General features: G+C 35.1%; 1 protein-coding gene across 2 annotated transcripts; it reads left to right on the forward strand.

The window, feature by feature from the left end:
* Window positions 1-1,020: 1,020 nt before the first annotated feature.
* LOC137718403 (protein indeterminate-domain 7) lies at window positions 1,021-4,341 on the forward strand. Of its 2 annotated transcripts, none has more exons than XM_068457943.2 (4): window positions 1,021-1,335; window positions 1,469-1,990; window positions 2,246-2,642; window positions 3,125-4,341. In XM_068457943.2, exons 2-4 carry the CDS (start codon window positions 1,777-1,779, stop codon window positions 4,122-4,124), a joined length of 1,611 nt encoding a protein of 536 aa, XP_068314044.2. In that variant the 5' UTR covers window positions 1,021-1,335; window positions 1,469-1,776; the 3' UTR covers window positions 4,125-4,341. The 2 variants fall into 2 exon arrangements, with proteins under 2 accessions (XP_068314044.2, XP_068314045.2); XM_068457944.2 differs by having other exon boundaries at window positions 1,023-1,335; window positions 1,469-1,966.
* The last annotated feature ends 11,035 nt before the right edge of the window (window positions 4,342-15,376 follow it).

Consider the following 15,376-nt stretch of genomic DNA (forward strand, 5'->3'; position numbering starts at 1 on the left):
ACCAATCATAATGTGACACGTGTCAACATCAAAATAAAACTCCCACGTCCACCGTGGACGAGAACAAAGGACTCTAAATTATTAATGACCAACATCAATCCATATTTATGCGCTCCGTAATCCTTGACTGAAATCAGTCCATGTTGTGCTCAGTAATCCTTTTCCTATCACCCGTAATATTGTAGACTGTAGAACCTAATACTAACGTAGGAGTCGTCTGACTAGCTAACTGCATGTATATTACTGAGATAGCTTCTCACACACACACAAAATAAACTATTAAACGATGGTGGGTTGTGTTTTACAAGCACTTGGGACCGCCCAACATATATCTTAATCTGTTGCCCTATTCATTTTGCAGGCCAAGAAAATGTCAGAATAAAACAAGCTAGCTATAAGCTATGAATAATGTTTTAATATTGGAGTTTGATTACAAAAATAATAATAGTATGAGAATGAGGACTGTTTTCCCATAAAAGAATGTCTCTGCTGGATTAATGAATATACCAATCATGCTTATATATTTAAATGACGGGGCTGCGGATGCACAGATCAAAGTTAAAAAGGTTTTTGCATTATTTTTCCTTTCTCTTTTACTCATGATGTTAAAAGGGAATAATCAACTTCTTATCATATTCTATCCTCTCTCTCTCTCTCTCGATCTATATATATCTAGTGTGCTGTGTGAAATCTTGCTGTATTTTCACCTGGTTGCTTTATTTCTACTTTTTATGACAAGGGAAAGGTGGGGGTGATTTGAATAAAAAGGAAACTTAAAAAGCTTATACAATAGAATTAAATTTGTAACGGTGATGCTATTTAGACACACAAGACTGACAAATTAGCTAGCTAGTTGGCAGCTGGACACATTTTCTAATACACAGATGAACCTTACATATAATGACCACATATATAATATATTAAAAAAATTGTTATCAAGCATGTCAATTTTGTATGTTGAAATATTGAATATGAAAAGATGAATAAAATTATTTAACAAGTAATTTGAGGGACTGGGAAGAGAACAAAGGAAAAGACAGAAAGTGCACGTCAGAACAAGCCTGTTGGTTGGGCTGTGGTGGTGGATGGGTGTAGAGCTCCAAAGGGAATCCGTTCTCATCCATATCTCGCTTTCTCTCTCTCTCTCTATTTTTCTCTTTCTCTCTCTCTCATGCAAGACATACACATGTCTTATAATTAGTCTTTCTGTTTATGACACAAAATTACCTGGTTTAAATTATATGAAGGTTTTTCCTTGAATTTTTCTTGGTGTTTGTCTGCAACTCCACTCACCAGCAAGTGGCTCTTGCAGACATAAATTTAATCAAGAGAAAGGTTGGTGCTACTCTATGCTAGCTAGCTACTTGAAAAGTTCATGATTCTTATTTTTCTTTAGACTTAATTATATATAGCTCCTTTTTTTTCTTGTTAATTCTCTCTTTTCATTACTGGTTGAATTTTCTTGAAGGGTTTGATGGTAGAGAGAAGATAAATCATGAGGAAGAATAGCTAGAGGAGAAAGGAATTGATGGGATTTGTGTGAAGCTGAATTCATCTGTTCATATTCTTTTTTACATATAATTATTTTCTGAATTAGGGTTTGCAGTCAGATCTAAATCCTGTCACGTACAGATATGAAAGTTTAGATCTGTTGCTCAATTAATCTTTCGTGAAACTGTCTACAAATAATTGGTGTCATCCTATCCTATAAATACAAAAGTATAGCAAGTCCTGTAATTTATAGTAAAGGGTGTTTTAATCATCAATAAAGGTTTGATGGTGGATGAGAATATGTCAAATTTGACTTGTGCTTCTGGTGATTTAAGTGCTTCTAACTCAAGCATCAGAAATGAGTCATCATCTGCTGGCACAGTCTACCCTCAGCATTCCTCATCCTCAACACAAATTCAGCAGCAACAAGCACCGCCACCGCCAAAGAAGAAGAGAAATCTCCCAGGCAACCCAGGTCTCACCAAATCAAAATTAATTAGTAATTAACCAACTTTGATACAGAGAAATGACTTCTGCACATCTACTTTCTCCTTCTGCATATTCTGTTTATTCTCCGTTGATTTATTTAAGGCTTTTATTCAATTCCAAAGTCATATATAAACATGAGTGTACATGAGGATTAAAGGGTCCGGCAAAATCACATCCTTTTATTTATATACATCTCATGCATGTTAATTTAACTGTTTTTTTTTTAGTTTTGGTTTTATATATTAAAAATTGAAATTTTGAGCAGACCCGGATGCTGAAGTAATAGCCTTGTCTCCAAAATCACTGATGGCAACGAATAGATTCGTGTGTGAGATCTGCAACAAAGGGTTTCAAAGAGAGCAAAACCTTCAGCTTCACAGAAGAGGGCACAATCTGCCATGGAAGCTAAAGCAAAGGACGGGGAAGGAGGTGAGGAAGAAAGTGTATCTGTGCCCGGAACCGACATGCGTCCACCATGACCCGTCGAGGGCTCTTGGGGACTTGACAGGGATCAAGAAGCACTTCTCTAGAAAGCACGGTGAGAAGAAGTGGAAGTGTGAGAAATGCTCAAAGCGTTATGCGGTTCAGTCAGATTGGAAAGCGCACTCCAAAGTCTGTGGCACAAGGGAGTATCGATGTGATTGTGGAACCCTTTTCTCTAGGTAAGAGCATTATAGGTAACTAATTATTAAAATAGCACTAACAGAGAAAGATTATCACTAAATTAGTTTTTAAGAAGCAACAACTTATGATTAATTTCTGTAGAACTAATATCTATACGAGAGTGATTAACTAGTTTTCAAGAGTATCAAATACTGCAAATTAATAGCGGGTATCAAGGGATAACCTTGATAATACAACCTTTGTGAAATGAGAGGGAGAGAATCAAGCTAATTAGCTTTTGAGTTGTGATGGGTAACATATATAAAGTGATTAGTGTATGAACCTTTAATGTGTTACACACATACACACATCTGCTATTCTCTTTTGTCCTAAAAAACAAAAAGAACGAAAATACGAAAAAGTCCATACGTGAGAGAGAGAGGACAACACTGTTTAAGTTACTTTTCGATGGTTGTTTTTTGCTTGCTCTTTTTGTTTTCTTGTGATTTGTTTTTTGATGATGGGGTAACTCTGCACACAGGAGGGACAGTTTTATCACACACAGAGCCTTTTGCGATGCTTTAGCACAAGAGAACAATACAAGCACTGCAGCTGCCAGATCAGCAATGCCAGCCTCAATCAACCCTCTTCTCTCCTCACTCCCCCAAATCCATAGCCATGGCCTCCAAGCTCTATCAGCTGTCAAGAGAGAACAAGATCAGCATCAGCACCAGCAGCACCAGCACCCGCAGCACCTTCCACCGTGGCTTTCTTGCTTGCCGGAAGGTGGCGAAGCCGCCAGCCTCCCTACTATGAACCTCTCTGCCTCGCCATTATTCTCCACCTCTTCATTCCAGCAATATTATTCTTTTGGCCAAAACCCTAACCCTAGCAGCTCTTCTACTACCCTACTCCCCGATAACTTCCAAGTTCAACAAACCCCCGCTCCCCCTCACATGTCAGCCACCGCCTTGCTTCAGAAGGCATCAGAAATGGGAGCCACCATCAGCAAACCCTCCCCTTCCCCATATTTTCTCAAACCACCCACCCACCAATCCCACCAAGCTCACATGTCCAACGAAACTTCGCGTGACCAAGCAATTCTATTGGATGATGGGTTTGGAAACAATGAGAACAAATCTTCACTCCTGCATGATATGATGATGATGAGTGGCTCTCAGGGTTTTCATCATGATCGTCATCAAGTCTCATCGTCATCGTTCGGAGATCACCCTCAGCAGCAGCAGGCTTTCAATGGAATTATGGTCGACGGTAATTTCGTCGAGATTAATAATAATAATCCTCCACAGAATTATAATAAACCAAGAAGTACTGACAACAACAACGAGGGTTTGACAAGAGATTTCCTGGGACTTAGAGCGCCATTTTCATCAGCAGCATCACATGGCGGCCATGGAGATTTTTTCAGTATTAATATGGCAGGGCTGGATCATCACCATGTGAGTACTTCTTCTTCTCCAGCTACTTATAACAACAATTGCCCGCAGAATGATCAGAACCAATCATCGTGGCAAGGTTAGTTTGGTCATTTTAAGCATGCAGTCATTACTTTTCCTTCTCTGTAGAGAGAGAGAAAGAGGCCAGTTACAAACTTACCCTGTCTGAGGAATTCTTGAATCTTCTGGTAATAGGCTGTTTGAATGGTGCTCCAATCTTGCACTATTCGTTCTTTTTTTCCTTGCTTAATTATTTTAAACATTTGGTTCTTTTTATAATAATTTTCTGCTTACTCTGCAATCAGTGTGGTTGCAAGCCACCGACAATGATATATCCCAACTTCGAGCAAATAATATTAAAATCAAACAATTGGTTGTAGTGTGACGTGGTGCTCTATAATGGATGCATAAAACTATTTTTTGATTAGATGATGTGAATAAGTTGTTTGGAAGTGCTTTTAAAAACGCATATACTTATGTTTGTAAAGAAAATTAAAAACGCCTGTGAGTTAAAAAAATATTAAAAACGTGCTCAACATAATTTCACCACTATATTAATAGAGATCTATTAATTTTGAGTTTGACTCATTCAAATCAAATGTCTCTTAACTACACTCCTTCGCTTCAAGGAGAAACCTTTTGATTCTAATTGAAAAGAGAGGGTGGGTTAATTTGATTTTGCGGCTGCACTAAAATAAAAAAAAGTCATGATTGTCTACGTATCCAATGTTGAGAATAAGTCCCACATTGACGAGATGATGGATCTTGCATGGGCTTATAAGAAGGTTTGACTATTCCTTGTATTACCAATTGGTGGAATCAAGCTGCTCGTAGTTTTTAGAAAATTTAGGTTGAAGTGTTTTCAGTGAATTTGGCTCGGAATAAACCTAGAGTTCGACTTGGTTTTGGAGTTTGAGTTTGCTTCTAAGATTTCATACTAAATTGCCTACGCACCCACGTAGTTCGTAAATTGGGTTTATTTGCTTGGTCCTTGGAAGTTAATGAAAGTGTTCTTTTAATTAATTTTTTTTTTCCTTGACTTTGCAATGTTGGTGCCGTGGAAGAGGATCCCACTTTGGGATTTAGACTTCATTCCAAGGACTGAACAGCACAATAGTGGTCTCCTGACGGTTTGGAGGTCGCGGCGCCATGAGAAACACTTGTGTACTTCTTCTCTTATTGGACCACAAAAATATGGATTTGCATATGTGCTTCTTTGGTTTGTGTTTCGACAGGAAGCAATAAGAGTAGGACCTTTCTTGCTTTCAAATTTCTTTGCTTTGCTAAATCATAAGCCTTGTCTTCATGAAGGAAATTGTTTTCTTTCTTTTTGTTGTGTAGCAACGGCCCCACTCCTTTCTGGCATCAAAACTTCACTCACAGTAGCACTCTCTCTCAAGCCCTTGTTTTCCTTTTTTTTTTTTTTTTAAATTTTCTTTCCCTGACATTGCATCTTGCTCTTTATTTTGTTGGCTGACTCTTCATGTCAAATACAACCGAAAAAAAAAACCGATCTTCCCCTTTCCTATGACCATTTTCTTCTTTTTTGTCGCCTTTTTTCTTTTTCTTTTTCCAATAGATTTTGTTAAATTAGATGTTAGATTAGCATCTGACTAGTTTGAACCCACACCGTCATACAAGGGTTCAACACATTTCCACCACTGTAGTAAAGTGTCACTTGCTTTTGTGGTTGAGCAAATGCGCAGAGACAACGGAAATAACAGAGACGTTAAGCACCTCTCTCTTCTGCCTCTTCTGCCTCTAACGCACCCGGAACGGAAGGACCTGTGCCACTTCTTCATCATTCGCAAGTCTGCCAATTGATTGCTTCATTGCTTTGGTTTCATCCTCTCCTATTGATAACTGCAGGATCGAAAAGAGAATAAAATTTGGACGAAACTTGTACCTGCAACGTTAGAGGAAATTCCTCGTCGATTCCCTGGGGTATCGAACAAGGGGATCGGAGGACAATAATATGATACATGATTTCTCTGTCTTCATTTCCTTTTCGGAAGAGGGGAAACAACCGGAGAACAGCACCCTCAAAGAGTTTATAAGAAACGTAAGCCAAGTGTTTTACATAAAGAGGAGTTTGTACCTTGAATTTGCTGCTGTGGAGCTTTGATTATATCGACTCTTGTCGTAGCACTTGCACTTACGATCACGGATTGCACTTTAGATCTCCTACATTGGACCACGTCGGATCTTAACCCCATCCACTATTGGGCTACAATGCCATGATTTTTTTTATGCTTCAACACTTTAATTTACTGGTAGATGAATTCAAATTTGAGCGCAATAGTTGTCAAAGTAACCAAATCCAGATCTCTCTACATTAATCTATTAAGTAGATAACTTTTAATTTATGTTTCAGATTACTGGTAACAAAACCTAAATTACTATTAAGACAATATGCATTCCCGATCTGAAAGATCAACTTGTATATGGCACATACCGCCACAGTAGCATCCTGTGTCAATCATACATGGTCACATGAAGAGAAACTAGTCAACGATACATGGTCACTTTAAGAGAAACTTATACATGATTTTGTATTATTGGAATGAGACATCATATTAGTGATATACTGCTATTAAGTTATTCTCCCCAAAAAAGAAAATGCACATATCCCACCCTGATAACAAGCTTTATATGAAGTTGTTTCAGAATTTGTGATGTATCCAGATTATTAAGGGAACTATAATACAATTAGTGACCAGACCAAATACAGGACTGAGAAAGATTCGAGAGTAGAGCACTGCAGTACTGAACATTGATGTGTTCATATCATATACATGTAAGCTTTTTTTTCTTTCTGGAATATGATGTATCTCATTTACATGTGCATGTTCAACGCAAAAAGTAGATGCCCGTGCAGTGCGCAGCTGCTCCATAGCTCTCGTGTTAGTTTCAATCCCGAGGCTGTGAAAATATAAAAGCAATGTACAAACCCCACCGAGTTAGCATCTCCTTTGGAAACTGATCATGTTCATACTGCGACTTGTACTTGTGACTACGTTTAGTAAAAAAACAGGTTTAACAACGCTTATACATTGTAAAAGTGTTTGTTGAATAAACACTTATTCATGAAGTACTTCTCAAGTTTTTCCTAAGGAACGCTTGACTTTTTAATACAAATTTCAACAATTTACTATAAAAGTACTGATAAAATACTTCGTACATAAACATCTCAAACAAATCCTAAGAGCTTGATACTAGAAATAAGTCATAATACAATAGAGACAGAAAAATGCCATTGTGGAATTTTTCTTTCTTTTCCCACCCCTTGGGCCTTGGCAACTGGTTACTTGATGACTAAGGATTTGAATTCGGCCGAGGCAATGGTCTCATTTATATTGGGTTGTTGGTTCAATCACTTCATGAGATAATATGTAGTGTCAATCACAATCACAGGTCCCAGCAATAACCTTATGAAGATTGGCCGGTGAAATTTGCATCACATTCTAGATTCTAGACTCCCGTTTCCCCACCTTGTTTAATAGACTGTTTTTATTTCATTTACTTTTCGTTTTTGATTAAGAACCAAGGCAATGATGTAAACTTTATTAATTTTAACTTTTGACGAAAGATAATGACGAAGAAGAATCGAATACACGATATCGAGATTAAAAGTAAATATGCTTTACTATTTTAGCTACATATTCTAAGCTTGTTATGCATATTTGCTCAAGAATAAAATGATATGTCTATCGAACCCACTAGTACTATTTGAGCTACACATGCTTTGTTTGCTAACTTGGGAGGCCTTAAATTCGACTATTATGAATGACGAGTTTAATGTCGAATTATAATGACTGACTTATTTTGTTACTCAACCCAAATCTCTATCCTTGGTATCGTTTGTAGACAATGCTTGTGTAGGAATACTTTCCATACCTCCAACTCCAAAGTTAGCAATATGTCCATCAATAACAATTAACAAAACCCCAACAAAAATAAATAAAGGGGTCTTTGAACATTAGTCCTTGTAAAAGATTAAAATTAAAAAAAAAAAAAAAAACCTGGTGCTAGATTACATATTCAATTTAATCCCTTGAGTGTACTTTTATCAAAATTTGCATTCAATTTTTGTTATTTAATGTGTATTTTTATTTAATCTCTCCACATTAAATTTTAATTTTTATTAATATGCACATATTTGGTTTTTTAATTATAAATGAATGTAAATGGGAAAATATTAAAAGAAATTTGTGATACAAAAATATATAAATACATAAGTATACAGAAATGATTGTGCCGAAATATATAATTGACTTTTTTGTACCGAAATATTTGTACTACATGATTGTACCGAAATATATTATAATGAACCTAAATGTATTATATTAAATTAATGTACCTAAATGTCAATACCGAAATGTATGTACGTATGAAATGTATATACCTAAATGTCAATACCAAAATGTATGTACCTAAATGTCAATACCAAAATATATGTACCAAAATGTACGTACCTAAATGTATGTAACGAAATAAAATATATTGAATTAATGTACCTAAAAGCCAATACTCAAATGTGTGTACCAAAATGTACGTAATGAAATGCATTATATTGAATCAATGTAATTATATGTTTCTACCGATGGATATACCTAAATATTCAAATGTATTAATGTACCTAAATGAAGAACATAAAAAATTGTTATCGGAATATATATTATAAAAAAATTAGTTCCCTAAATGTAGACATTAAAAAATATTATGATGAATGAAATAAAAATTAAATTTAAATGTAATTAATACATTAAAATAAAAATAAAAAGATAAATAAAACATCAAAATATAACTAATAGATGATATAATTAAATGTACTAGGGACTGAGAATTTTAATCTTACACGAGGTTATAGTCTAAAACTCATTTTTTTTTAAGAATTAAAATGAAGTTTTCCAATAAATAAATAAGCGGACGATGAATTTCAGGCAAAAGAAGGGTCGGTGTACATCCATGGAACCCACAAAATATCCATCCCTTCAAGGGCAATGTGGAACTCCAAATTTCCCCTCCTCCGGGATAAAATGGCGCTAATTAAATATCCATCCTCGAGGCTAGTATGGAAATTTCCCCTCTAATCACGCTCCTCCGAGGCTCGGACCCTAGTATCTCTCTCCTCAAACCTCCTCCTTTCAAAAGCTCCGCTCTTTCCCCATTTTCCTTCTCATTTTCTCGCCGTCGAAACACCACCGCCAGCTTCTAAACCGACCCATCAACGCCTCCGGAGTTGAGTTAGAGAGAGAAACATATTGGAAACTTTACAATTAGCAAGAACCCTAGATCATAAATGTAAGCACATGTATCTGAGATTAGTATGTGACCTGGAGCAGCCATGTCGAGAATAACACCAAGAAAAGGAACTTTCTCCTAAATACTCTACTAGTGATGGTGCTAGTTTTCTGGATAGAGCTTATATTATGTGAGCTGGGACGCTTTTTTTATAGACACAAACCATAACGAACTCCCACTTATCATGCATGCGGTTTGCCATGCTTCCATGTCTTTTATTATCATGCATGCGGTTTGCCATGCTTCCATGTCTTTTATCCAGGTTCGAAATGTGAATGGGGTTTGCCATGTTTCCATGTCTTTTATCAGAGGGGGCGTTGAGAGAGAGAGCGAAAGATGCAATCGCATAGGGTTCCAAATTTGAAGGGATCCTCAAAATTTTTGTCATCTAATATTTATATGTAATAATGTTCCAAATTTAAAAATTGCTTTTGTTATGTAATAATGTTCTATATTTAAAAATTATTTGTGTTAGCACTTTAAATTTGCATTCCTTATAAGCGTAATTTTTTTCCTTTAAGTATAAAAATTGGAGTATAATGAGATATTTTCAGTGCCAATAATAACACCTTAAAAATGATTTTTTTTTCTTTTCAATTTTATCATATAATAATGTTATGTATTCAAGTGAAACTTCAAAATTAGAGCTTTTGAAGTTTTTTTTTTTTTTGGTTTAAGATTGAATTGGTTTTGATTATTTAGTGAACGTTATGTTTGTAACACTTTATACTTATTATTAAAGACATTTTTAAACTTGCAATCAGTGAGTGCTAAACTTTGTTTTGATTTAAGTGATTATTTTCTAGTGTCAATACATTGTCCTACCTTTTTTTTTAAACTAACATAAGAAATGGCCCTTTTATAAATTTCCCACAGAACCCCTAAAATCTCTGAGATGGCCTTGTCTTTTATCACGTTAACCTAAATGTCCTCAAAATATGGGTTGGGTTGTGATTTATTTTCATGGGTATATTATCAATTTCCCCCCTGAACTTGTGACCATTGGCCAATTTCCCCCCTGAACTTTAATTTTTGCCAATTTCCCCCCTCAACTCTCATAATTAGTCAATTCCCCCCCTGAACTTTAATTTGGCCAATTTCCCCCCTCAACTCTCAAAATTAGTCAATTTGCACCCTACTGTTAATTTTTTTTTTTTTAAATTTTCCATCTATTCTTTTCTTAATTTTCAATCTTTCTAATAGCTTCCAACAAAGTACTAAAATTAACATAAACTCACCTGCATAATATAGGGTAAAATGTACAAAAACATAATACAGTTAGTATGTGACATGGGTTGATTATAAGAAAAAGTTATGAATCGGGTTTAAAGCATGTAGAAGAAGAAATAATAACAAAAAGAAATAATAATCCTAAACTCATGGATCAAACCTATTTCAATAAAATGGGTTATTCTTAATAAGGAGTCGAAAATTATGAATAGACTAGCCATTTTTTTACTAAAGCTCGATTCTCCGCAATTTACTTGAACTTAGCTTTCACTTTTATAAAGAAAATTGTATTCACATACAAAAATTTACACATCAATCATTTTTGTTATCAATTTTGTATAGTCAAAAATCAAATAAAATTACTCCATACTGATTTATTATGACTAATAATACTATCTATGATAAATTGTAAAATTCTAAATTTTAATCTATTTGTAATAGGATAAAGATATAGGAACATGATTAACATACATCTTATTTAGTTTCTTACACACACTTGTTTAATTATGATCAAATTAAAAATTTAACAGTAGGGTGCAAATTGACTAATTATAAGAGTTGAGGGGGGAAATTGGCTAAATTAAAGTTGAGGGGGGAAATTGACTAATCATGAGAGTTCAGGGGGGAAATTGGCCAAAATTAAAGTTGAGGGGGGAAATTGGCTAATGGTCACAAGTTCAGGGGGGAAATTGATAATATACCCAAAAATAACTCTTACTAATTCTTCTTATCTCAGTGTATAAGTCCAAATAGGTTCCAACATAACAATCATGCATTTTCGGTCTTCAAGCAAGAGGTGGCTTTGAGGCGCCTGATCACTCAGGTAGATTCAATCTCTCAGCGGGGGCTCCCAAATCTATAGATTTTATGCAATTGTCACCTTTTTATATGCGATAGAGTTGTTTTCCCAATGACATAGTATGTTTCTTTTAGCTGATCTCGGAAACCCTAATTCCTGTATTTTGATTGTTTTGGAGTTTGGTAATTAGGTTAATTTCTGCACCCATTTTGTTCATATTTACGGTGTTGCAGTACACGGGTTTGTTTCGGCTTGAGTCTTGTGGGTCTACAATAACGAGAACGTTGGAAATTTGTAATTTAAAAATGTTAAAATCTGTACCAATTGGGAACCCAATAGGAGATGGACTCGTTACGAAAATCGGATGTTATCTGAATTTTCCTCTTCTCTTAGCTTGTTTCTATCTATCAGCAAATGAAGGAAGAGTTTGTTGTCAACTCCTTTTAGGTGGTATAAAGGCCGATTATGATCGGTTGGGGTTGGTTGCTCCTTGGAATAGGAGTTTGTGTAGTCATATTTTAAGGGTCGGGTCACCTCTTTTGATCTTTAAAAAACTGAAGAGGATTGACATATTTGTTGGTGTTGGAAATTATATATTATATATTATAGTATATAATTTTAATAATTGAATGAAAAATATTGTTAACCAATTTCTTAGAAAGGTTATGTTGTTTAGTTGTATTCCCTTTATAAGTGATGTATACTTATAGATGAAAAGTTACATCTCTTTGATAAGTAGAAATTGGATTATATATAAACCCATGAAACCATTGGTATTAAATATAGAAAATTAGAGTTAATTTTTACTCTTGAGAAATAGGGTTTCCCCACTTTGTTTCTCTCATGCTTCGTGAGTCAAATTCCGAGTCGTGTCTTGAGAGTATGGAATATATAAAGTTCGCCAGAGTCCGAAGATTGAAGTGCTTTGACTTCGGATTATAGATTGTTGAATCCTGGGAGATGGACGCCTACCGAACTACAAGCACAAGAGTAGGGGAGAAATTCTATCTTTAGGACATTGCATTTATGCCAGTCTCAATCTCCAAGTTTGTCAGTTATTCTAACTTTCTCTCTAGTTGTTTATATTAATTTTATATATAATTGATGTTGTGAATTTCTTTATGATTATTATCATTGGAAGTATATTGTTATTTTTCATATTTTCTAATATTGCTCCAACAATCTAAAGATAGAAATTTTATCCCTATGGAACAATCGGAAATATGAATGTTCTCGATTCTCATATTGAGAGTTTAAAGCTGTGACTTTAAAAGTCTTGGACAACATATGGTGTTGTATTTTATGTGAAGCCTAGAATTGATGCAATTAAGACTTTAATCTCTGATTTAGTCTTGATGATTGGGTTGGATGATGTTGTGGTATTATCCGTATGGAGCGGTGTCAATCAACCGCTTGTTTCTTTTTGAAAAGATAAAATTTAAAATTATAACTTTCTGAGCAATGCATCACTTGATGAAAAGGTGTGAGCAGTTTGCTTGGATATTTTTGATCTAGTATGTATATGCATGCTTACGTCTATATGTGTCTGTAAGTTATCTTGAAAGCATGAATTGCATGACTTGTGTGATATGTCCTGCATATATGTTGAGATATGCATATGACGCGGGTGTGATATATTTTGTGTGAAGTTATTCTTACAATTTCGTATAACCATTTTCTTCGACTATTATTCACGAAATTGGTTTGGTATGTTTTCATATATGATTTGTAAGTGTAAGTTTTAAACTGTTAGGACATGTTTTAAACCCTGGATATGCATAATAGGGTTGCAAGCATGTGAATGGTATTTGATTCCGTTAACCTATTTGATCTGATACTTATTTCTTTGAAATTGAGTTGCATGTGTGTTTGTTGAAATGGCTATTTCAATTATATTAGCTTCTCTAACTGAAAGGGCATCTAGTGTGAAGAGAAATGTTGGTATATATCTCAGGAGCGATGCATCGTTTGTGTTCTAAATGCAGGCTCCTTCTTGTGAATGCATAGTGTCACATTCATCTGGTTTTGACTCTTTTGATGTGTCAAACATACTGCAGTTATATTAAATACTATGTTTTGACACAAGGCATGTTGCATAAAAATTCGTGTTTAACAGGCATAACTAAAACTTGCAGTGATATCATGAGTATGGTCATATTCTTGATAGAATTTGACAAAAAGGCATGATCGCTTCGATTGTAGAGTCATTAATTTGGTCCGTCTCAAACTGTAACCTTTGGTTGCAGTGATGGTGCCGTTTGAATGGCATCAGTTGTCTTTGTTGTACTTGAAAAGTCATTATATAAAAGTCATATTGGTTGACTGCAAGGGTCAGATGGTTTGTGATCAGGCCAGTGGATATTTGGGCATCCCCAATGACTTTTCTCAACAGATGCCTTGCTTGATCAGTTTGGTTGACGGTTGCCGAGAAAAATGTCTGTATCATAAACTTTCAATTCATTCCCACAGGGACTAGATATGCATAATATAGATGATCGAAGATTTTGATTTTCGCATGGGTTTCATTATTGTCAGATTCAAAGGTGATTTTATGAAACCAAAATTTTCCTTCAAGATTGATCAAAAGGATTTGGAATGTTTTGAATGCATATATACACGGCTCTTAGAAGATATGTATTTAATGAATGATAAATATGCATATATTTATCAGATTTATGTGTGTATTCATAAAATCCATGTCGGCAATACAAGGTATATAGAAACGCACTTATTATCATTTGTCATATCATAATTGCATATTTGTATTTCTCCAGTGTATATCAAGTGTTGTACTATGGAGAATTATGAGTACTTTCTCGAAAGAGGAGTAATGTAATGGGAACCATGTTCGTCATGGTAAGACGATGAAATTTGACTTTGAGTAGTGACAATCAATAATGATGTTGTCCTTAGTTAAATTGTAAAACTCATTCTATTTGATTTATTCGTCTTGAAGATGATGTTTCAGTTGTGGGGGCCAAAGTCTGCTTTGAAAGGTTTAAGCACTCTAGGGTGAGGCTTACCGTGGAAACTATGTACATTCTACAGACAAACCCCTAACAATTGAAGATAGACATAAAAATGACTTGTGAGGCTTGAAAGCCTAGAAGTGAAGATAGATAAAGAGAAAATATCTTCATTGGTTCCTACTTCTTAAGTATGAGGAAGAGTAATTGATAGCATTAAAAACAACCACAATTATGAAAGAATTGTGGGGGTTGGTTAAAAGTAGTTTACTGATTGAATGACATTTAAGATGTCATCTCTTGTAATGAGCAAATGTTTAAGGTATGGCTTCTTACAAATACCTTAAATGTGGGGGAGTTTACTCAAGTATTAGCGAATTACTTACCAAGTCCGAATACATGTTTGGAGGACTTAACGTTAGAAAACAACTACTCTTGAATGAAATATAATTTCATTAATGGAAATGCGCACCATTAAAATAGTCAACCTAGTAGTGGATCCAATCATTAAAGGTTAGACTAGAGAGTAAGTTGATCATCGAGGGGAATGAGGCTAAAGCCAACACAACTAATGAATCAGCCGAGTGGAAACCTAACTTAGTTGATTGAAGATCCCATGGTCTAAGTTCAATAGGCAAACTGGTTGGGCATGATTCAAAGAAGTTAACACACTATATGCCTCATTCCTATGGTGGAAGAAGTGTGTTGTCTGCAGAAGTTTTAGGATGTATATTTGTACTTAATGACAGTGATATCTTATAAATAAGAGGAATAAAGCAGATTATTCTTAATCAGTGGTCACCTATGTGAGAGTAGAAGTAGGTCGCTTCTATGAGTATGAGATGGCTAAATTCTCTAAAACTCTCATGAATCCGGGATTTGTTCAGGACCAAAATGAACACAACCGTATGAACCAGAATATATTAAGATTAGTGATGTGTGTTGCTTATTGTCTCGGTTTACTACTGCGGTGAACAGTTCAAGATTCTATATTCACTGCGTCACCAAGTAAATCCGATAAGTATTCACTAGGGTAG

The sequence above is a fragment of the Pyrus communis genome, chromosome 8 (assembly GCF_041283825.1).
Source record: "Pyrus communis isolate YQ-2024b chromosome 8, ASM4128382v1, whole genome shotgun sequence".
NCBI lineage: Eukaryota > Viridiplantae > Streptophyta > Magnoliopsida > Rosales > Rosaceae > Pyrus > Pyrus communis.

What these genes read in the sequence shown, in the direction of transcription:
- LOC137718403 (XM_068457943.2), top strand. Translation starts at nt 1,777, where the DNA reads ATGGTGGATGAGAATATGTCAAATTTGACTTGTGCTTCTGGTGATTTA. An exon ending in CACCAAATCAAAATTAATTA is followed by an intron (nt 1,991 to 2,245) that starts GTAATTAACCAA and finishes AATTTTGAGCAG; the next exon opens with ACCCGGATGCTGAAGTAATA. An exon ending in TGTGGAACCCTTTTCTCTAG is followed by an intron (nt 2,643 to 3,124) that starts GTAAGAGCATTA and finishes CTCTGCACACAG; the next exon opens with GAGGGACAGTTTTATCACAC.